The sequence below is a fragment of the Gamsiella multidivaricata genome (assembly GCF_025024155.1).
Source record: "Gamsiella multidivaricata strain RSA 2152 chromosome Unknown BC939scaffold_11, whole genome shotgun sequence".
NCBI lineage: Eukaryota > Fungi > Mortierellomycota > Mortierellomycetes > Mortierellales > Mortierellaceae > Gamsiella > Gamsiella multidivaricata.
In genome coordinates, this window is record NW_026251719.1 from 265,467 (window position 1) to 285,087 (window position 19,621).

The following is a 19,621-nucleotide window of genomic DNA, read 5'->3' on the forward strand; positions in this document are numbered from 1 at the left end:
ATTCTGCTCACACCTCCCATTTCACCATACAGACGGGGCATTATACATATTTAAAAGCGGGGGAGGGATGACTGTATGCTCCAAGAAAGTGGCAGAGAGCCAAAAGAGCTTCAAGGTACTGTCACCGTGGTTTGAGCCCTCCTTACCTTGGGTGCCTATGGGCGTAGTGTGCATCGACCAAGAGTCTCTAAAAATATTGAGTGATGAAATGGAAGGACCTGGATATGAGCATGGAAGGAGCAAGGTCCCTGTTATGGTCTATTTATATTGCAGAGGTGTAAAGTGTCTGTGCGATGTCTATGCGAAGGACTTGGCGCGAAAGTATAGCGCTGTGCTAACGCTGGAAGGCAGGGAAAGGTATCTCCGCGCGCGAGTATGGGTCGTGCACTCCCCGTTCATGAATCGGGGGTTATTCACACATAGTAGAGCACATGCGGTACCCATACAAGGGCGCGGATCAAGTTACAGACCAACCACGCACCCCGGATCCCAAGAAGCAACGTGAAGGAGAGGACCTATGGAGAGGGGAGGCGGGGCGGATGGACAAGGAGAAGACCAAAAAAAATGAGAGCGCTGGTGGAAAGGAAAGGTGGATTTTAAAAAGGAGGTGTCCAGCCTTAAGCACGAACTGTCGAATGGTCAATGAAAGGGGACCGGGATGACGGAATGGGGCAGCAGCGTGCCTTTTCATAGAGCAACACGCTCAAACACCCTTCAGCAAAGACTGAAGAGGGAGGGAGGGAGGGGGGTATAATAGTGGATTGGGTTGGAAGGGATTAGGTTGGCCCGGTTAGAGAGAAAGTGGTCCTTATCAATCAGATATGTCTGAGTAGCGAGCACAGGATATGGCTACTTTTTTCTTGTGAGGATGCACGCGCGTTTGATGGAGATCGTCTCCGGAGAAAAAAAAGGTAGATGGAAGAGCGTGGGCCTTTGCGACAGGATCGAACGCGAGAGGATGGTCAGTGCTTTTTTTTTTTTTTACCTTTTATGAAGCCCGAATTATCTGGGACGCGTTAACAAAACGACAGAATGAGGTGTAAACAGTCTAGGGAAGTGCTCACTGCACCAATTTAAACGGTTGTTGCTGTGGCAAAGCAGGACTTCAGACAGAGGAATGGTCTGATGGATTTGGTTCGCGAAGGGCTCCTTGTTAGGCGGGGCTGCTGTAGAAGCCGTGGGATAGGAGAGGAGAACGGTAGGGGAGGCGACGATGGCGTCCTTGGATAGATGTCTGTATAAATGCAGTGGAAGCAGATCGTCTTCAATGACACTATTTCTTTTTTATTAAGCAGGATGGAGACTAGATATATATATACGCGTCTTGTGCCCCATCCCCGATAGCGGTCAGGGAATAAAGGCATAGGACCGTAGGGACGTGCTACGCGCTGCAAGCGGTGAGCAACGACTGCCACTTGCGTCGACACGAAAGAGGACCTTAGGTGTGCTCCTCTTCCCTTGATTTCTCTTGCTTTCTGCCATTGCCCTTGCCCTGACTATCGCCTAATCCCCCCGGCCTGCTATCCGCTGTCTCCTGCACTTTTGTTTGTATCTCTTAATATGAAATCCCCGCAGCAGCGTACGGTGCAGCAATACATGAGGTAATAAAGGGCGCCAATTGTCAGCATAGCACTCCTTTCACTCGTATAGGGCCCTTTTAGGGTACATAAACACAACAAGAAAACACAAGGCGTTATGGCTCGTGCGCAGCATACTTTTTTTGGTGGTGGGATGGATGCATTGCTAATTATAGGGGGGCTGGGAAAAGAGGGCATGTAGGGGGCAGGCGGACCGATTGGGTGCTTAAGCCATGGATAAGAGGAGACATGGTATCTGCCTTTCTACGACCCCTCAATCTGTATTCTGCATGTCCTGTGGGTGTAAAGGTGTGTACAGCCCCTTCAAACATCTAAGATAGCATGAGCATGTTCGGCATGTTCGGCAGGGTGAACGGAAGGAACTAATGGAGCCGCCAAATCCCACATTCTTATGCAAAGCACCAAAAAAAGCTAAATTACCACCCTTCCCCCTTGCTCAGATACCCACAGACGGATAGTGGATATGGAAAAAGAAAATCTTCCGGAGCCCAGTAAAGAAAGGGGACCTGCATCGCAAGGCCTTGTCGCATATAGTCCGCACGTGTCCCTATCTCTAAGAATACATTCCAGCCATGGGCACGAAGAATGAAAAAGCTAGACTAGGGTGCGAAGTGCCAGCCCCTAGATTCCTTGGCGAGGTCGTCTTCCGCTGGGACAAAGGCAAGAGCGATCCACAATTTCGGCTCATTCTCGGAACGCGTTTGTTTGACGCGACCAAAAGAACGACGCGTCAAGGAATGGCGTTCACGACAGAGAATGTGAGCCAATGGTGGGAGCACAAGGCTGGGTCTACAAGCAGGCCACATATGGCAAGCAGATAGTCATTGAGGTCGTTCTTTGCATGCGCGCCGCCTACAAGCACGCCGTATCACGTCCATGATTTGATTTGATTTGGAGCGTCCATATCTCAATTAAGGTTCACAAATAGCCCGCGTCATGCGGCGGAACTTTGGTTGCGCAAGGTCGACATCCTCTACCGCATCACTCCATCCTCTCCTCAATCCCATTCCTCTCTCATTCCCCACCATCCAGCAAGCAAGGAAGCATGGCGGACTCAGCAATACCGACCCTGTTCAGCCAATTCTGCTTCTTCAAGAGCCTCTCGTACTCGCTCTACGAGTACGACTGGTACAACTTTGTAGAACAATGGCAGGCCATGGTCGCCGTCAACGCGCCTATCCCAGAGTTCACCCACAACCTCGTCCCCTTCTTCTCAAATGCTCGAAGGCTCATACCTGTCTTTCACCGCTACTTGAGCTTTGCTCGTCAGGTAAGGGCATGGAAACCGTCGCAAAGACTGAACAGGAATACGATGTCCATAGCACATTTGTCTTTTTTCTTTTGGGAAGGGGGTAAGCGGCTACCCAGGTTCATCTTCTGACACCAATCATTATTACCATATCATTCTTTTTTAGGATGCCGAGTTCTTGAATACGTTGACAAATGTCTTGATGTCGACCCCGCTGATGATCAAAGTCCAAGAGATCCTGCGGTCCCCGAGTTTGTTCCAGAACTATGTTTCCGCACTCAAGCTCGACAATCCCTCGGCATCTCATACACAGGTTATGCAGTCCATCCAGGCCTTCCTCTCAGCCCTACCAGCTCCGACCCGACTCCGGATCCAACGAGCCTTTGCAGAAGCAGAGGCATCCGATTCAATGGGTAATCGATACCGCAAAAAAAGCGAGCGTACTCCTCGAAGGAACTCGGCACGATACAGCACTCGGACCAAAAAAAAAAAAAAAACTAACATGCGCTTCGTTGCTTTTGCTTATTATTATCGGTAGGCTTGTCTACATTGACACTGGAGACCGTCTTTCAGCTGCTTCGCTCTGACACCCAGCTCTATATCGACGTCCTCACAACGCTGCAGCTTAACCAGACACGCAATATGCCCTGGGATACAGTGGTCTCCAAGATCAGGGGCATCGTAACCGCGAAGAAACCCTATATCTGGTCAGACATGGACCAATTCCTCAAACAACTTCACTGGGGTCATTACCAGGTTGATTATGGCTACCAGGACGACGCATCCTATGGCGAGGGGCACTATGGCGACTATGGCGAATACGAAAACGATGATATCGTGGAGAGGGTCGAAGGTGTGGATTATTATCCGGATGAGCAGGACGAGAGGGAATTCGGGCGGTTCGGTAGCGATATGCAGGGAACGAGCACCAGCACGGGGGGTGTCAAGGCGGCGCAGAAGTTCGAGGGAGGCTCTCAGGATGGCAGGAGCTTGGGTGACCAGTTCTCCAAGATGACAGTTGCAGATAAGCGTCCTGTCGTCGCGACGTTCTAGTGGGCGAGGAAAAAAAAACGAACGAAACATTGTAGACAAACGGAAGAGACGACCGACACTTTTCAGCAATATTTTTTTGTTTTCTTTTTCTTTTTCTTTTTCTTTTTCTTTTATTAATAATCTCAGAGAACAGCAGTACAGATACAAATCAGCTACTCCGGCGCTCTTTGCATGGCAGGATGGGTCTTCAACAAAACAGCAACTCGTTACTTAAAAACAGAAGCGACATCGTCCAGTATTCGTCTCGTCTCGGTTTCAGCCCAAGACGACACCCTCAACAACAACACCAATTCTCGAAACTACCAAAAAAAAAAAAAAAAAAAAAAAAAAAAAGTTCTGTATTCTAGGCCTCGTTCTATTCTTCAAGCGACCTTTCTTTCATATTGCTTGTCCTGTGTACTTTTAACATCGTGTATAAAAAAAAAAAAAAAAAAAAAAAAAAAAAACCTCTTCTTTCATGGTGAAGAAAATGGATTCGAGAGATCAAAGTGAAATGATAAAGATGATGATGCATTGCCGGTATCAATATCCCGCTTCGATTCTGCTGTGGAGGCAAGGGCCTCTCGTCGGGTATTCATAGATCGTATCATGCGCGCCCAGTCCAGTTCGCCGCTGCATATTCGGCACCTGCCTTTGGTGGGGAGTAGCAGGTGCTCGGGAGCAGGGTCCTTATCTTTAGAAGCGTACCCGTCCTTGGAAAACTGGATTGTCTGGCGTTTGGCTGTACCCGAGTTTGGTGGCGTAGATTTCTCTTGAGATATCATGGATGTTGCCATGCATCCCAGATGTCCGATCATGACGCAGTCGATTTGAGTATTGCTGCAGGACAGGAAGCTTGATGGATCCTATGATTGGAACACCCACACTTAAGTTAATATACTAGATAGATTCCAAAAAAAAAAAAAAAAAAAAAAAAAAAAAGGCAAGCGATGGATACGGTGTGGGACCTTACATTATAGTCGATGGCCTTGTTGCAGATCAAACATTTGGACCGGGCCTTACGGAAATGCTCATACGTATCTAGTTCTCGCGCTTTCACTTGTTCTTGCACCGCGTACAATAAACGTTAGCAGCCCACTTATGAAAGCCAATTTTTTTTTCCTGAAAAAAAAAAAAAAAAAAAAGAAAAGTAAGGAGGTACGGTCTCCAAATAAACCCTTATCCTTACTGTATTGGAGTCCGTGGTCAGAGAAAAGGTGCGCCAAATCCTGCAGAGCTCCGTTGTCCATGACAATATCCCGTCGGACCAAACTCTTTTGGGTGTTCCTGTGATTGCACTCCATTTCTAACCACAGCTTCAGCACCTCGGAATCCATGATGTACACAGACAGGGGCCACCGTGCCCACGAAGGTCGTCTCACCATGGTGTGGACGACACATACTTTGTCCTTAACGAGGACTGGCGGACGCCCCCTCTGGGGTTTGCTGGAGGTTGAGGACGCAACAGGTTCTGGGGTCGTAGGGGTATTGGACTGTGTTGAAGAGGCTAAAGTTGGCTGCTTATTGAATTGACGGGATCGCTCTGGGTTCTGCCAGGCCCACTCGAACTAGGTCATCCAAAAAATAAGAAATAAAACGGTACCATGTCATTTCAGTGCAAGTCCTATTGAAACTTGTCAATACGGACTACGTTGATTCCTTCCCCCCTCCAAAAAAAAAAAAAAAAAAAAGAAAAAGCAGTTGGTACCTGAAGAGCCGCAAGTTTGGTAGGAAAGCCGTGTACAAGCATCGCCATTTTCCTATTATTGATACGCAAAAGGACGTCTTGATCGTCAACATTGTACTCCCCCAAAAGTGCGTAAAAAAAAAAAAAAAAAAAAAGGGAGAGAGAGAGAGATAAAATAGGCTGCTGTTGTACTGTACCACGGTCTTTTTTTGTTGGTCTTCTTAGCTCCTTGGGTTAAGTCACCGTTATGTTGACGCAGGCGTTTGATCGGATTGGGTGTGCTTCCTACGTATCCGTGTGTCCTGTACCGAGGGACCGTTGACGCCAGTAAGTAGCAGCAGTAGAATGGAACCAGGGGATCCCTGTCCTTTTCCGGTTCAGTCGTGGTATCCATTCTCTGTGCCTGTATAGGATCCTGTCCCTGTTCCTGTTCCTGTTCCTGTCCATCTTCATCTTCATATTCCAAGTTGTTCGATCTGTTGCTGCTGCTTTTGGTGCTCTGCTGTGCCGATGCTACTGAATATGTGCCACGTGCAGGCTTGCGTCCAGAAATTTCGAAATCTTCATCATCGCCGAGAACCACTATGGAAGCCCTTCTCTTCTGGATCAGCATGGTTCGTTCAGGGTTCAGGGTTTGGGGACAGGGGCAGTTCAAGGAAGAAGATTTGCCGCCAAAAATTGAGGCCTTCCGAAAGAGACACCGTGACTGTTCATAGTACAACTGGTACCTGGATTTCCCCAGTTGAGTGCCCGAATATGTGCCAAAGCTCGGTCCGTGGTGGGGGACACCGGAGGTGCCGGTTGAAGCAGAAGTATGTATGTCTAGATAAAGAGAATACGTGGAATACCAAAACTCAAAGCAGCAAACCTGCGTGGATATGATGTTACGCGGGAAACGGTTGAGTAAAGGAAAAGACGACCTTGTGCCTGCCATGGCCGTTTGCGTCCAACTCCTTGCCAGGCTCGTCCCAGATATCTCGTTCATGTGACATTGTGCAGCTTGAGGGGCTCGGCACTCTATCCAACGCCTCCACATAAAGCTTCATATGGGGTATATGCCTCCCTTGAACGCATAGCACTGCTTTCATTACCATACATCCTTCTGCATCCCAACTTGTTCATCACGCAGTTCTAATACCAAATGGCGGGTCGGCTTCGAAGGATTCAAAAGGTGCGATGTCATCCTTTTGGGAACCGGATGCTAGTGATGTCATGGCGGCAGGAACTTCAGCGAACGAGTTGCGTCTTTACGAATGACAAGGACCTAAAAACTCAAGTGCGCTTTCCAACGCCGTGCCTTTTCTGCAACCTTTCTGACTCTTTTACGCCACTGAACTATATGAATCAATAGGAAATCGCTGACTGCCAGCGGGACCAGGCGTCGCATATCGATCTGAAGCTAGTCGAGGATAGCAATATCAGTATGTGTCTCAGCCTTGTAGGACAAATGAAGAGACGCCTGTATGACAATGACTTGAAATCATCACTAACGGTGGTACTTTCTATATCTTGTGCATTATGAACATGTATTACATCCGAACCGCGCCGATAGTGCACATGAAAGGTAAGAAGCTCCGATATCCCATCAAGGCTCTTGCAATACGGCTGTGCCGATATGCAGCCCTTCTAAATTATGGGAGCAAACGGGACTAACGATACATCTTGAAACGCGTACATATCTCTCTTAGGCCGTTTTCCAGGTAACAGCTGCGCAGGATATGGTCAACAAAGAAGCAGAGAGACGTGGGACCATACACGGGCTTTCAACACTGCAGCTTTTTATTTCGTTCAAGGTGATTTACCGACTCTGTCGCTATTTGATGCACGGCAATAGGTCCTGAGGGAACGCCATATGAGGGCGGAATGTTCCAAGTAGATATCGTTCTTTCCGACAGTAAGGCACCGTGAATGTTACATTGCATGAGTGCATGTGTACATGCATACAACTCGAGATTCATTTATGGGAGTACTGAACAAAGCGGATGTTGTTTTATATTGCAATTAAACTATTAGCCTATCCGTTCCAACCACCCAAGGTCAAGTTTGACACGAAAATATACCATCCCAACATCAGCTCTCAAACGGTGCGTGAACACGGCGGAGCTTTTTTTTGCCGATCTATGGGACCAATGCCCATATATGGGTCGCCGTCGCGTGACCATATTACTAAACAGTTCTTTGTTTTCGTTAACATGGTGGATCATGGGCATTAGGGCGTGATCTGTCTTGATATCCTCAAGAACCAATGGTCTCCTGTCCTGACAATTTCCTCGACTTTACTTTCGGTTCAATCCTTATTGTGTACTCCCGAGCCAAATGACCCCCAGGTAAAAATAGGAAACCAGGAAAGCGGCTATAGCAGGATGAAGACGGGAAAATAGACGGGACCTGCAGATGCTGCATCTTTGACACAACAGGCCGGACCGCCAACAACGATGGGATTACGCAAACGGAGGCATAGGACAGTTTAATGTGCTGCAAGAGCGGTATATTTTATGCATGGAAAGATGTGCTCCCAGCATATTCCAGTTTCATTATTATTTTTTATTTTTTTGACATTGCATTCGTATCGACCGTTTGTCATTTCCGTGAGCTATGAGGCTGCAGGAGTGGACACTTCAACAGGCAGATTCATACCTGACAAAGAGACAGGGCGGAGCAAATCAATTGTCTCCTCAGCGCTCGCTTACGGAAAATGAGCAATGGACGGAAATTATTTACGGGCGATGAGTACATATCCTTGATCAGATACCAAGGGCAGTGTTATGATTAGACTGGCCAGGGCGCGGGGCTTGACTAGGCATGACCATTGGATACTCCTCGAATAGTATGGATCGAGAGCACTAAGGACTCATGCAAACCGGTGACATCTTGTTTCAGTTGAGGAGGTCTCTTTTTCGCCATTGGTTGGGTCCCTTAGGATGGGGTCCCTTAGGATGGGGTCCCTGGTCTCTTTCGTAACTGGGAATGGTCGTGCAGGAATAGACACGAACGTGAAATGTATCGTCATCCGGAGATGATGTCTTTTGGGCTCAGGGACAGGGCTCCTCATAATTCTATACGCGGCAGAGATGGCAGTATAAGAACCATTTAATGCTCACGACTCTCTATATATTTTTGCATATATTCTGTGTAGGACGCGCAAGTAGCGTCTCAATATCTGAACGATTATCCTATATTTCTGGAAACGGCCCGGTTTTGGACAGAATGCTACGCCAAGCCCACAGAGGACGACCTTCTCCACTCTAAGCATGCGCCACAACTTCGGCAGCGGCTGAACGGAGGTTCCCAAAGCAGCAATGGGGCAGGCACGACTATGATGACGGGTGGATCAGTGTACCAAGATCAGCAGCGCCCAGCATTTGTCGCATATCCTGTAGAACCAGTGTTGACAGAGGAAGAATTGGAGAAGCGGCGCAAGGTCCAGAATCTGGTGGAGATGGGCTTCCCTGCTGACAGGGCACGCACGTTCTTGATCCGAGCGAAATGGAATACAGAAGTTGCTTTGGAGGACTTGCTGAGCAACTCTTGATGAAAGGACATTATTAGTACCAGATAAAAAAAAAAAAGATAAAAAAAAAAAGAGATATTGATAGCAAGGACGATCAAGAACAACAGCAACAACAACATGAGGATGACTATCATTATCCTCAACGTCAACGATGGCTTTATATTTTTTTAAAAAAAGAAACCAACGACGAAAGACGCATTGACTTGAGCTGAGCGCATGAAGGGCTATATCTGGGATACATAATACGATTTTATCTGCTAATGCGTGGGTACTTTTACGTGTACGAACAAATACACCCTCAAATAAAAATAAAAATAAAACAAAATAAAACAAAAGCAAACGGTCTGTCTATAGGCGTCCTTGTTTTATTTTATTTTATTTTTTTTTATTTCTGGCGGTTCCCTGATCTTGTCACTCGGCTTCTCCACGTTTTTTTAATACCGGACTCTTATCTATTCATTGTCGGTGAGTTTCTAAAAAGAAAAAGAGGGAATCAACTATGCTGCGTGTGTAACTAATCAAGAACGTTTTTTTTTTTTTTTTTTTGAATTTCTATCATGTCCTTTTTGCATGTTATGAAAGACAAAACGACTCCAGTTTAGGAAACCCGTAACGAGCACATCATATAGAAGACAAATAAACAACAGAGGACTTGATTTGAAAAAAAAAAAAACCGCAGTTTGTTTGCTTGGCCATAGAAAATTCGCCTATGTGCCTCCATCTCTTTTTTTTTTTTTTTTTTTTTGGAATAAAAAAAAAAAGAAAAAAAGAGAGGGGTTAAAGAGATACGATAGACAAAACGGTATGACGAGTGAGTGTGCTAAAATATATTCGAAAATGCCCTATTTTGCGTTTAGTGCCAATAGATAATGAATGCTACATGTGGCATATAGGGGGGGGTGATGGTGGTGTCAGATTTTGAGTACGGACCATGGCATGGTTCCATGGCTCCTCGGACGTTATTTATTAAAAAAGACAAGGAGAAACGATGGACGGCCTAAGGGCAGAAAGAACCAGAGAGAGAACGAGAGAGAGAGAGAGGGAAGGGAATGACATCGAGAGAGCCAAAAGATATTAAAAAATAAAAAAGCGCGATGTAAACAACGTGTTTAAAGAAGAGACGCGAACGAAAAAAAAGAAAAGAAAGAAGAGCATCTGCAGTATGAGACGAAGGGGTGGATAGTAATCTACTGTGCCTGAATATACATGAGCAGATGGACGCTTCTTTCTTCATTTGAGTGCAGCAGAAAAGGGAGTGCAGATCAGATCGAACTGTGGAGGGCGGGAGGGCGAAGGGCGAGAGTGGGGGTTGCGGGTGCGGGTAAGATATTATTATCATGACATTGACATCAATACCCGTTTGACAGACATGGGCGGGAAGGAGGAAGGACCAGTTTGCTGCAGGGTCATTCCAAGAAAAAGAAAGAAAGAAAAAAAACCCCTACTGGCCAGCGGGCGACCAGGATCTGGACCCCCCCCCCCCCCCCTCTCTCTCTCTCTCTCTCTTTCGCTGTACACTTTTCAGCCACAGCAGTGGACCAGTGATAGTCGAGGAACTCGAAACAGGAGCGTGACCTTCTTCGATGACTGGTGCGAGTTCAACTCCAAGGTTCCTTGGGACCGGGGGGCCTGCGTTCTAATCGCACGCACACGTAATATACGACACACACACACACCCACACCCACACCCACACCCATACACACAACATTTTCGTATACACACGGACACACAATTGTGTAGGCAATCAACCACAAGAGTGTTTCTTTTCTTGTCCAGGGAAAAAAAAAACCCCCCCCCCCTTGACTGGGAGGACAAAGGGCTGGCTGACGAGAGGGGAGCGACGAAGAGAGGAACATGGCTCCACTTTCTTTTTGTCAGCAGGGGAGGGAGGGGCACAAGGACAAGGAATCAACCAGGCCGAGAACAAGTAAGCTACGCTAGGCTGAAGTACTCTTGGGCTCAGTCTGCATAGACTCCACTTGACTCGATTTGGCTCGACACGGCGACAACACGTCTGGAAAATACAATAAAAAATAAAGCCAGGGCCTTTTTTTTACTCTGTCGTTTTCTTATTCACCGTTTGGTGTTTGGTGTGTGTATGTGTGTATGTGTGTGTCAACAGCAATAAATTGAATAGACAGGTGTGTGTCTTTGAGATAAACACACATGGGTATTCACTCCAATTCAATTGCGCCCAGTGTTTGCTCTGATTTATTTTATTGGCTCACTCTCCCTCATTCACTCTTTCTTTTTTTTCTACGTCCACACACCCAATAATCATTTCCCCCCCCCAGCTCGACTCCCTTTCCTCTTCCTTCCTTCTGTTCATAACTTTCCCTCTCTTTCTTTTCCTTCTCCCCTTCTTTCTCTCTCTCTCTCTCCTCTTTCTCTCTCTTCATATAAACCCTTTTTTTCCTTCTCCTTCACTTCATTCCCCGCAATTTCTTCCCTCCACAATCCGGTCGCATGTGTGTCCTCGTCAGTTGAACTCCATCCCCGCACTCTTCCAATCTCGCACCCAATCTCAATCTCACACTCACACACACACTCACACTCACACTCATACACATACACACACTCTCTCTCTCTTCCTCTCCTGCAAAGCGGCTTCTCTCTCCTTCTCCTTCTCCTTCTCTCGTCTCCCTTTCATGAGTAATAACACATACTACACCGGTGCTGGTGCAACCATGCAGCAGCAACAGCAGCAGCAGCAGTCTCTGGTGCAGCAGCAGCACCAGCTGAGGCTCGACCAGTTCCAATACGACCATCAGCGTCACCACCAGCACCAGAGCCAGCAGCTCGCCCCTGTTTCCATCGTCCCCCGTCCCCTGCCCTCCCAACAGCTCCCCTCACAGCAACAGCAACAGCAGCAGCAGCAGCAGCAGCAACATCCATCCTACACCAACAGCAATAGTGCCACTAGCAACATCACAGCTGCACCAGCACTAGCGTCATACGACAACACCAATGTCTATGCTGCTAAACCCAACTGGGACGCTGCGCTCCTGGCTAGCCAACATAGCTCTGAAGATCCCATGGCCTTGACAATAGGACTGGACGGTGCCTTGGTTTCAATGGTGCCTCGTTGGGATTCATATGACCTGAACAGCCTGCCCTCAAATCACATCATCGATCCTCGCACCGCTGCAAAGCCTGTCGGCTCCATGCCAAGAGCGGTACCCGAATATCCGCAGCAGCAGCAGCAGCAACAGCAACAGCAGCAGCAGCAGGGACACGGACATCCCGCGGTCATGCTCCGACAGCCGCAGCGGCCATTTATGGGCCAGGGACAGAATCTTCAGGGTCCGCTGAGTTCGGAGAGCAGCGGCCTGCAGTCGTCCGCGCAACAGCACCAGCACCAGCAGCACCCATCCCCTCCGCTGCACCGTCAGCAACAGACACCGCCGCAGAATCTCTTCACAACCGACTATCTCTTCGATGCTCCCTCGCCCGTCCCAACCATGCCCTCCTTGGATCTCGGCATCGCCACCGTTCCCTCGCAACACTTCAGCTCGCCCCCACCCCTTCACATCCCCGAGTACATCCAGCAGAGCTGCTCACCAGACATGATGCCTATCAAGACCTCACCTGTTGATAACCACCTCGCATGGGGTAAGAACTCTATGCTCCGTTAAGCCCCTTTATTCATGACCACTACGCCCACAAAAGAGCAAACATTCAGCTAACGGAGAAATACTGGTCCACCCTCCCGATGTTTGTCTCTCTTCCCCCCCCTCTCTCCCTCTCTTCCCGATCATCTTCCTGGTGTGCTTATAAGACAACGCATAGTCTACATCGTATTTGTTCTCTAACCTCTTGTGTTCCTTGACACTTTCATTATAACGAATAGCACCCTGGGGCGATGCACACCCAGACGAGCAAGTTGCGTATGCCACACCGGCTCACACCCACACCAGCTTTGATGATAGTCCGAGAGTAAGTTATCTGATAAGTCTATTGTATTTATACTTTATTGGCTCCTACAACCTTGTGCAAGACCCTGATCATTTTTCTACTCCACTACCTCTTGTAGGACGACTTTGAGTTTACTGGCACCAAACACCTCAAGGTCTTTACTTCGTCCAAGAAGGACGACGACGGCGAGTTCCGCAAGGGCCAGCAGTTCTATCTCAATGTGCACCTGAACGAAGAAGACCGCGACCGGTACCGCTACCTTCGCATCCCCACCGAGAACATTGTGCTGCCATGTAGGGCCGACTCGACCGGTCGTATCACCCTGAATGCGTCTGGAAAGCGAAGTGCCGATACAATGTCAACACCCACAAGCGCACAGGAAGAGGATGTGCTGTCCCTGAAACTAACCACATATTTGGAGCCCGAGCATCGTCCAGTCGTGCCCTGCGGTCGCTGCAAGGACAAGACACCCGAGATCCTGCGTTTCCATCCCGGTGTGAACGGCAAGCCCATGATTGACGAGAACGGCATGGTGACACTCCGTAACGGCCAGATCAAGCTGATTGCATCCGCCTGGTGTGCCAGCACGTCTCACCATCGCGGACCGGGTACGAAGTTCAGCTTTGAGATCGAACTCACCAGCATGGGACAGCTCAGCCACACCGGCCCGGCTCTTGTTTATCAGGGTCGTAGTGATGAGGTCGAGATCTATGCCAGCCATGGCCGAGACAAGGGCTCGCGGACCATGTCCAAGAGCGCAGACAAGTCTTCGTAAGTGCCTGTCCTCTTTATCCATTTTGGAGTAATTGCATTGAATAGGAATAAGGAACAACATGATGTTCATGTGACCGGGGTACTAATGAAACGTAAAAAAAACCATATGTTTTGTTTATTTCAGAAAATCGCAATCGCCGCCATTACACGAAAGTGGCAGTGCCGGTGGTCCACCCTCCCCCGCAAAGACGTCCAGTCCCCCAGGTTCGCCCGCGTCCAATGCAGCTCATCACTACGATACAGGCCCAGTCAAGAAGCGACGCGAGGAACCACCCATGACGCCGCCCTTGGTCGATACGGACTTGCCCCCGGTCATCAAGAGTCTCGAGCCCAGGAGTGGACCTATCTGTCAGGAGAACCATGTCATCATCATTGGCCAGAACTTCTCGCGCGGCATGACCCCGATGTTCGGTCGCGAGTACGGCAAAGTGATCGACATCAACCCGTTCTACATCGAGTGCACGACCCCACGGTACCCCAAGACGGAGACCGTGCGCATCTGGATCCATCATCATGAGAACTTTTTGCCCTCGGACAAGACCTACGAGTTTACGAACGAGCAGGCACAGAGTGAGCTGGAGCAGATGTTGAGGAACATGATCCAGTCGAATGGCGAACCCGGCGATGCCGCCTCGTATTTCAGTATGCTCGGACGTATCTCGGGCTTGCCCTCCTCTACCGATATCTCTGGACAGAGCCAGTCGAATGGATCGACGATGCTTCACAACTCTGTGCTACTGGGCTACCAGGCCGGAGTCGATATTTTGATCGAAGAAGGTATCGAGCTGGACATTGAGGATGACTCTGGACTGACAGGTAATGAAACACAAGCGTGGAAGACCAACAACGAGATATGTGCACCAGAATTGTCATTTGGACTATGTTGTGCTAATTGCCTTTATTCTATCTGTAACCCAAACAGCATTGGACTATGCGATCCATACCGATAACGTTGAGATCACCAGCACCCTTCTCTATGCGGGCTCGATCGTGTCCTATGAGCGTCTCGACAAGCTGCCCTTGCGACCCTCGACTGCCATGGCGACGCTGCTTAAGGACGTTTGCGGCGTCGACCTTCCAATGACTGCAACGATTGTTGAAGTACCGGATGTGGTCGACCAGACGGAGGAAGAGACATTGACGTCTTCCATGGATGTCAACCGTATTACAGACGGCATCTGCACTGTCCCCACCACAGGCACCTCGGGCATCGAGACCATCTCGGAGGAGGTCGAGCCAGAGGACTCGACCGAGCCCGAGTCCCATGTGGATCCTCTCACGACCATGTCGGCTAGCGAAGAGCCATTGACGGTTCCCTCGATGGACTCATCCCCACCAGCGGTTTCCTCATCAAGGGCTATCCAGACGCGCCCGATGCCCGACAGAAGCTCACGGCCCATGTCTATCAACACTGTCTCGACACAGTCCACGGGCATGGTCTCGCTGGCGCATACAATGTCGACGATGGCACCATCGGCCACGTCATCGATGATGTCGCGATCTACGCAGATGGGTGTCCGTCCAGGGAACCATGGTACGAAGGGTGGTCAAGAGAACATTTGGCAATGTGCCAAGAAGGGAAACCTTGCGCTTGTGAAGTATCACCTGGATAAGGAACCGACCTTGATCAACACGCCCTGGAAATTCGATGGACGCTCTGTCTTGAGCAGTGCTTGCGCCTCCAGTCAACCACAGGAACTGGTCGAGTTTTTGGTCCAGCGTGGGGCGCAGGTCAATTCTGCGGATTCGTTCTACAAGCGAACGGCGCTGCATGTGCTTTGTGAGGAAGGTGGACTCTGCCAGGATGATTGGCGGATTGCGGTCTCTCAGGCGGATCTGGAGGCGAATGAGCAGGACGTGCTCGCGGCGATGCGATTCCTGCTCGACCGCGGAGCACCTGTCGATGCCAAGAACCATTGGAAGGAGACGGCGTTGATGCGGTTGTTTGCAGGACGTGACTGTCCGTTGATGGTGCAGGAGCTGTACAGTCGAGGTGCGGATTCGAGACTGAAGAGTTCCAAGGATGTGTACCCACATGGGACAGCACTCAGCTACGCGGCCTTCTTTGGAAGGATCCGTTCGCTTCGGTGGATGATTGAGAACGATCTGATGTTGAACGATGAGTCGAATATCAAGGATGCGATTCGATGGGCCAAATCCTCCAAGGGCGAGTCGTCTCTGGGAGGATCCCAGGCATCAGTAGTCCAGAGTGTGAGCGCGGTCAGGAGAAAGGAGGAGCGCAAAGCGGAGGCGATCCGACTGCTGGAGAGCTGGTTGGGTGAGAGTGGTCAGGCGAAGCGGAAGGCGTTGGCAAAGAAGATTGTGGAGGAGCAGGCGGAGGGTTGGTGGAGACGTATGAGTGGAATTGTTGTTGAGGATGCGATCAAGACTGGAGCTGGAGCTGGAGCTGGTGGCGACCATGAGTCCTCGTCCTCGTCCTCGTCCCAGGGCAACAACAGCAACCACAGCAACTTGAAGATGCCTGCAGAGATGAAACCACTTTGGAAGAGCGTGCAGACACTGTCGGAGGGTCTTGCCTCGAGCCCGGATCAGACTTCGAGTTCGAGCGGTCGAGCCAAGTGGAATCCGTTGACGATGCTCCGAAAGGGAACATAGGGCGGGGAAAGAAAAAAAAATATTATAATTATTATTACATGAAGATACCCGACATGGAGCATCAGACGCGCTTTTTTTTTTTTTCCTCTCAGACACGATCTCAGTCTTTTTTTTTTCTTTCTTTCTTTTCTTCTCCCCACTCTTGCCATCTCTAGTTATCTATTGTTCATATATGTAGTTTTTTTTTTCTTTATTTATTTTTTTCAGGATGACCCTGCGTCTCTATCCTGGCCGGCATAAAAAAAAATGTACTTTTAAAAAAAAAAAACTCAACGGTGCAAAAAAAGCCTTCTTCACCGCGTGTCCTTCCCTTATTTTTTCATTTATTCATTCATTCCCGCAAAAAGGGGGGGAGTTAGTTGCAGTTTGTTCCTGCATGAAGGTCATTTAAAAATCGGGTTCATTCTGAACAAACCTTACGCCCTTTGCTGAGAAACGAGAGGGGGGAAAGAGAGAGAGAGAAAAAAAAAGTGAGGGGGACTGGGTTGGATAGCAAAGGGGGGAGAAGCTGAGTACCACCACTGAATTACGAGGCCCTGTTTTGCATGAGCATGAGCAGCAGCATTGGATCCGAGCCGGGCAAAAATTGAACAATTGCTGGGATGGGAGTAGGGAGTTTTGGGTCGTACGAAGCTCGCTCTCGGACCCTTCAAAAAGAAAAACCCTAAAAACGAAAAAAAAAAAAAAAAAAAAAAAGGTGACAAGGAAGCGAGCAGAAATGCGCGTGGGAATGGGGGTGTTTTGTGGCATCCATCGATGTGGCCCGTTGTTGACCACAAAAGAAAATAAGGAAAAAAAAAAAAAGAATGCGGTAGATCATTTTTGAGAGCATGGGCAGCAGGAGGAGCAGGAGCAGGAGGAGGAGGATGATGATAATGATCATGATAATGATGACTGACTCGGAAATTGCTGTCCTCCCCCCAATACTCCGGGGCGGCATCTTCATACTTCCGCTTTTCTTCCATCTCTGCCTGTACTCACCAACATCCCTCTCTTTCTTTCTTTCTCTCTTTCTCTCTCTCTCCTTTCCTTTCCCTTAATACATAAAGTCCATTCAATCCTATCCATCCACCTCCCCCTGCTTTTTCTCTGCTCTCACAACAGTCGACATCATCGACATCATCGACATCATCGACAACCCCTTCTACACCTTTTATCAAACCTCCATCCGGAAAAGGGACGAGAAACGAGATATAATAAAAAAAAATAGTATAAAAAAAATGATGTCCTCGAACACCGACAGCACCAGAGCTGTCACCCCTCCTCCAGAGCCCTATAACGTCTGGTCAGACAGCGATCCTGCGGGCGAGCCTTCCAGGACTTCCAAGGAGCACAAGAAGGAGAAGGAGGAAGGAGAACTCAGCATGGAGGAACTGATCCGAATCGAAGAAGCCGCGGGTGGTGGCAATGGTGGTAGTGGTCACGATGGACCAGGCTTCCATCTCAGTGCGACCAGTGACAACGGCTCGACTTCGCGATATAGTGCACAGACGATCCGACAGAAAAAGGGTCGGCGATTAGTTTCGTCCATGGGATCGTCTTCGCCCTCGTCTTCGTCTTCTTCTTCTTCCTCGTCCTCGTTCGTGATGAATTTCGAGAATTTTGAGGCGGAGGAAACAGTTCCTGAGAAGAAGGAAGGCGCCACAGCAACAGCAACAACAACAACACCAGCACCAGCTCCAGCAGGAGGAGCTCGGGATGTGGCCATATCCAAGGCTACCACGGTCGTCGCCTCATCGTCCACGTATAACGGTGGAGGGGGTTTCCCGTCCGTGGGGTTGTATCAGAGGTTGGGACGGGCGCAGGCATATTCTGCAATGGCGTTTGGGGCGTTTGGGTTCATCCATTTGGTGCCGCCGGTGCTGGCGTCCGTGGGCGGGATCGATTTGGCGAACAAGGCCCTCATCTGGGGACGCGTTTATTATCAGGTACAAAGCGGGAGGGAGAAAAAAAAAAAAAAAAAAGATCTTGAATTGAGGCGTGCTTCTGATCGACAGATACGTTATGCTTCTGCCGTTTGACACTTTTTTTTTGCTTTTGTTTTTTCCTATGAATTCGCGATGGAAATATAGACTTATGGGATCGAACAAGTCCTAGTATATGGATCGCTGGCTGTCCATCTCGGGACTGGACTCTGCAGGGCGATTGTGAGGTTCGTCTGGAAGGTCAAGGGTTCATCGTCCACGTCCACAGAGAAGAGAGGCTTGAAAACCATTACCACGACGACGACAAGTACCACTACCACCACCAAGACCTCGACCTCATCATTATCATCATCATCCGCGCCTTCAGAATCCACATCAGCATCATCCACAGTCATGTCCTCTTCCAGCAACAGTAACAAGGGCGGAAGCGGAAGCGGATCTGCTCCGGGCTTGTTCCCGTATCATCGGTTGGTCGGCTGGCTCCTGGTACCCTTCGTTCTTGCGCATACGTACCAGATGCGAGTGGTTCCTGTGAAGGTATTCGGGGACTCGGCCATGGTCGATTACTCATTCATCGCGTTCTTACATCGGATGAAGCAGCCGGCGCCGTATGTGCTGTTGGTCGGGCTCATGGCCTACCATATGTTTGGAGGCGGACCTGTTGCGTTCAATAGAGCGTTGCCAAAGTCGAGCGAGAGACGGGTGAAGGCCCAGGAATTGATCCGGTCGAGGAAGGCGCGTGCGGTGGCTGCGGGAGTGATCTCGACAGTCGCTTTGGTGGGCGCTTATAGGATCATGAGGGTCGAGGGGGCGATACCTATGACGAAGTTGTATCGATCGTTGTTGGTTTGAAAGGACCCCCGGTTGGTTAGTTGGTTGGTTGGTTGGGTTTGCCCCTGGATCGGAATCTTTGACTATGAATATGAAAGTCAGCTCCCTCCCTCCCCAAGTTCAGCCCACAAAATGAAGGTATAGAACGGACCCTTTCGATGGTCGTGTTCTTGTTGGGGGTTTCAATTGTCCATTTAGTTCCAACGGTTTCCATATCGGAACACTCCACACAGCATATTTCATTTCCCTCAATAAACACAGGGCCCTGTAAGTTTTGGTTTGGCCAACCCAAGAGCAACCACTTGCACGCTCATGATGGTCTTGGAATTGGTAGTAAGCGTGTGCCGGGAGGGCGCCAATCGCCTCCTTGACCAAGGCTACTAGAAAAAAATAAAAAAAGAGAAAGTATTTGACGACCTTCACTCAGGTTATGAGAGTTATGGACGGTGCCACATGATAAGTTTGTCAATTGGTAAGTAACG

At 49.1% G+C, this 19,621-nt stretch overlaps 6 protein-coding genes across 6 annotated transcripts; 4 read left to right on the forward strand and 2 right to left on the reverse strand.

The window, feature by feature from the left end:
* Window positions 1-2,643: 2,643 nt before the first annotated feature.
* BC939DRAFT_474314 (uncharacterized protein) lies at window positions 2,644-3,900 on the forward strand (the record flags this gene model as incomplete). Its single annotated transcript, XM_051558407.1, has 3 exons — window positions 2,644-2,868; window positions 3,014-3,260; window positions 3,386-3,900. 3 exons carry the CDS (start codon window positions 2,644-2,646, stop codon window positions 3,898-3,900), a joined length of 987 nt encoding a protein of 328 aa, XP_051415478.1.
* Window positions 3,901-4,346: 446 nt separating this feature from the next.
* Window positions 4,347-5,979, reverse strand: BC939DRAFT_441782 (uncharacterized protein). Its single transcript, XM_051554294.1, has 5 exons — window positions 5,764-5,979; window positions 5,588-5,639; window positions 5,069-5,447; window positions 4,853-4,944; window positions 4,347-4,745 (listed from the first exon to the last, which is right to left on the reverse strand). Exons 1-5 carry the CDS (start codon window positions 5,958-5,960, stop codon window positions 4,356-4,358), a joined length of 1,110 nt encoding a protein of 369 aa, XP_051415479.1. The 5' UTR covers window positions 5,961-5,979; the 3' UTR covers window positions 4,347-4,355.
* Window positions 5,980-6,637: 658 nt separating this feature from the next.
* Window positions 6,638-9,432, forward strand: BC939DRAFT_441785 (ubiquitin-conjugating enzyme/RWD-like protein). Its single transcript, XM_051554295.1, has 8 exons — window positions 6,638-6,737; window positions 6,918-6,987; window positions 7,119-7,130; window positions 7,255-7,266; window positions 7,401-7,460; window positions 7,580-7,650; window positions 7,780-7,893; window positions 8,703-9,432. The coding sequence occupies exons 1-8, from the start codon at window positions 6,708-6,710 to the stop codon at window positions 9,096-9,098; spliced, it is 765 nt and encodes a 254-aa protein (XP_051415480.1). The 5' UTR covers window positions 6,638-6,707; the 3' UTR covers window positions 9,099-9,432.
* A 1,639-nt stretch (window positions 9,433-11,071) lies between these two features.
* On the reverse strand, window positions 11,072-11,988 carry BC939DRAFT_441787 (uncharacterized protein; the record flags this gene model as incomplete). The annotated part of the gene is made up of 1 exon (XM_051554296.1): window positions 11,072-11,988. A coding segment is annotated over exon 1 (340 nt), but the record flags the coding sequence as incomplete, so codon positions are not given.
* BC939DRAFT_441788 (uncharacterized protein) lies at window positions 11,940-16,649 on the forward strand. Its single transcript, XM_051554297.1, has 5 exons — window positions 11,940-12,690; window positions 12,929-13,014; window positions 13,112-13,764; window positions 13,892-14,583; window positions 14,690-16,649. Exons 1-5 carry the CDS (start codon window positions 12,114-12,116, stop codon window positions 16,381-16,383), a joined length of 3,702 nt encoding a protein of 1,233 aa, XP_051415482.1. The 5' UTR covers window positions 11,940-12,113; the 3' UTR covers window positions 16,384-16,649.
* A 632-nt stretch (window positions 16,650-17,281) lies between these two features.
* Window positions 17,282-19,438, forward strand: BC939DRAFT_441790 (uncharacterized protein). The gene is made up of 2 exons (XM_051554298.1): window positions 17,282-18,311; window positions 18,456-19,438. Exons 1-2 carry the CDS (start codon window positions 17,604-17,606, stop codon window positions 19,158-19,160), a joined length of 1,413 nt encoding a protein of 470 aa, XP_051415483.1. The 5' UTR covers window positions 17,282-17,603; the 3' UTR covers window positions 19,161-19,438.
* Window positions 19,439-19,621: the final 183 nt, after the last annotated feature.

Bases quoted from the DNA above. Each gene is read 5' to 3' on its own strand.
- BC939DRAFT_441782 (XM_051554294.1), bottom strand. From the start codon at position 5,960: ATGGATACCACGACTGAACCGGAAAAGGACAGGGATCCCCTGGTTCCA. The intron at 4,945-5,068 runs GTAAGGATAAGG...ACGCGGTGCAAG, and splicing joins TGACCACGGACTCCAATACA to AACAAGTGAAAGCGCGAGAA. The intron at 4,746-4,852 runs GTAAGGTCCCAC...TTCCAATCATAG, and splicing joins ACAAGGCCATCGACTATAAT to GATCCATCAAGCTTCCTGTC.
- BC939DRAFT_441790 (XM_051554298.1), top strand. From the start codon at position 17,604: ATGATGTCCTCGAACACCGACAGCACCAGAGCTGTCACCCCTCCTCCA. The intron at 18,312-18,455 runs GTACAAAGCGGG...ATGGAAATATAG, and splicing joins GGGGACGCGTTTATTATCAG to ACTTATGGGATCGAACAAGT.
- BC939DRAFT_441785 (XM_051554295.1), top strand. From the start codon at position 6,708: ATGGCGGGTCGGCTTCGAAGGATTCAAAAG. The intron at 7,651-7,779 runs GTGCGTGAACAC...CATGGGCATTAG, and splicing joins CCAACATCAGCTCTCAAACG to GGCGTGATCTGTCTTGATAT. The intron at 7,894-8,702 runs GTAAAAATAGGA...TATTCTGTGTAG, and splicing joins CCGAGCCAAATGACCCCCAG to GACGCGCAAGTAGCGTCTCA.
- BC939DRAFT_441788 (XM_051554297.1), top strand. From the start codon at position 12,114: ATGGCCTTGACAATAGGACTGGACGGTGCCTTGGTTTCAATGGTGCCT. The intron at 13,765-13,891 runs GTAAGTGCCTGT...TGTTTATTTCAG, and splicing joins AAGAGCGCAGACAAGTCTTC to AAAATCGCAATCGCCGCCAT. The intron at 14,584-14,689 runs GTAATGAAACAC...TAACCCAAACAG, and splicing joins GGATGACTCTGGACTGACAG to CATTGGACTATGCGATCCAT.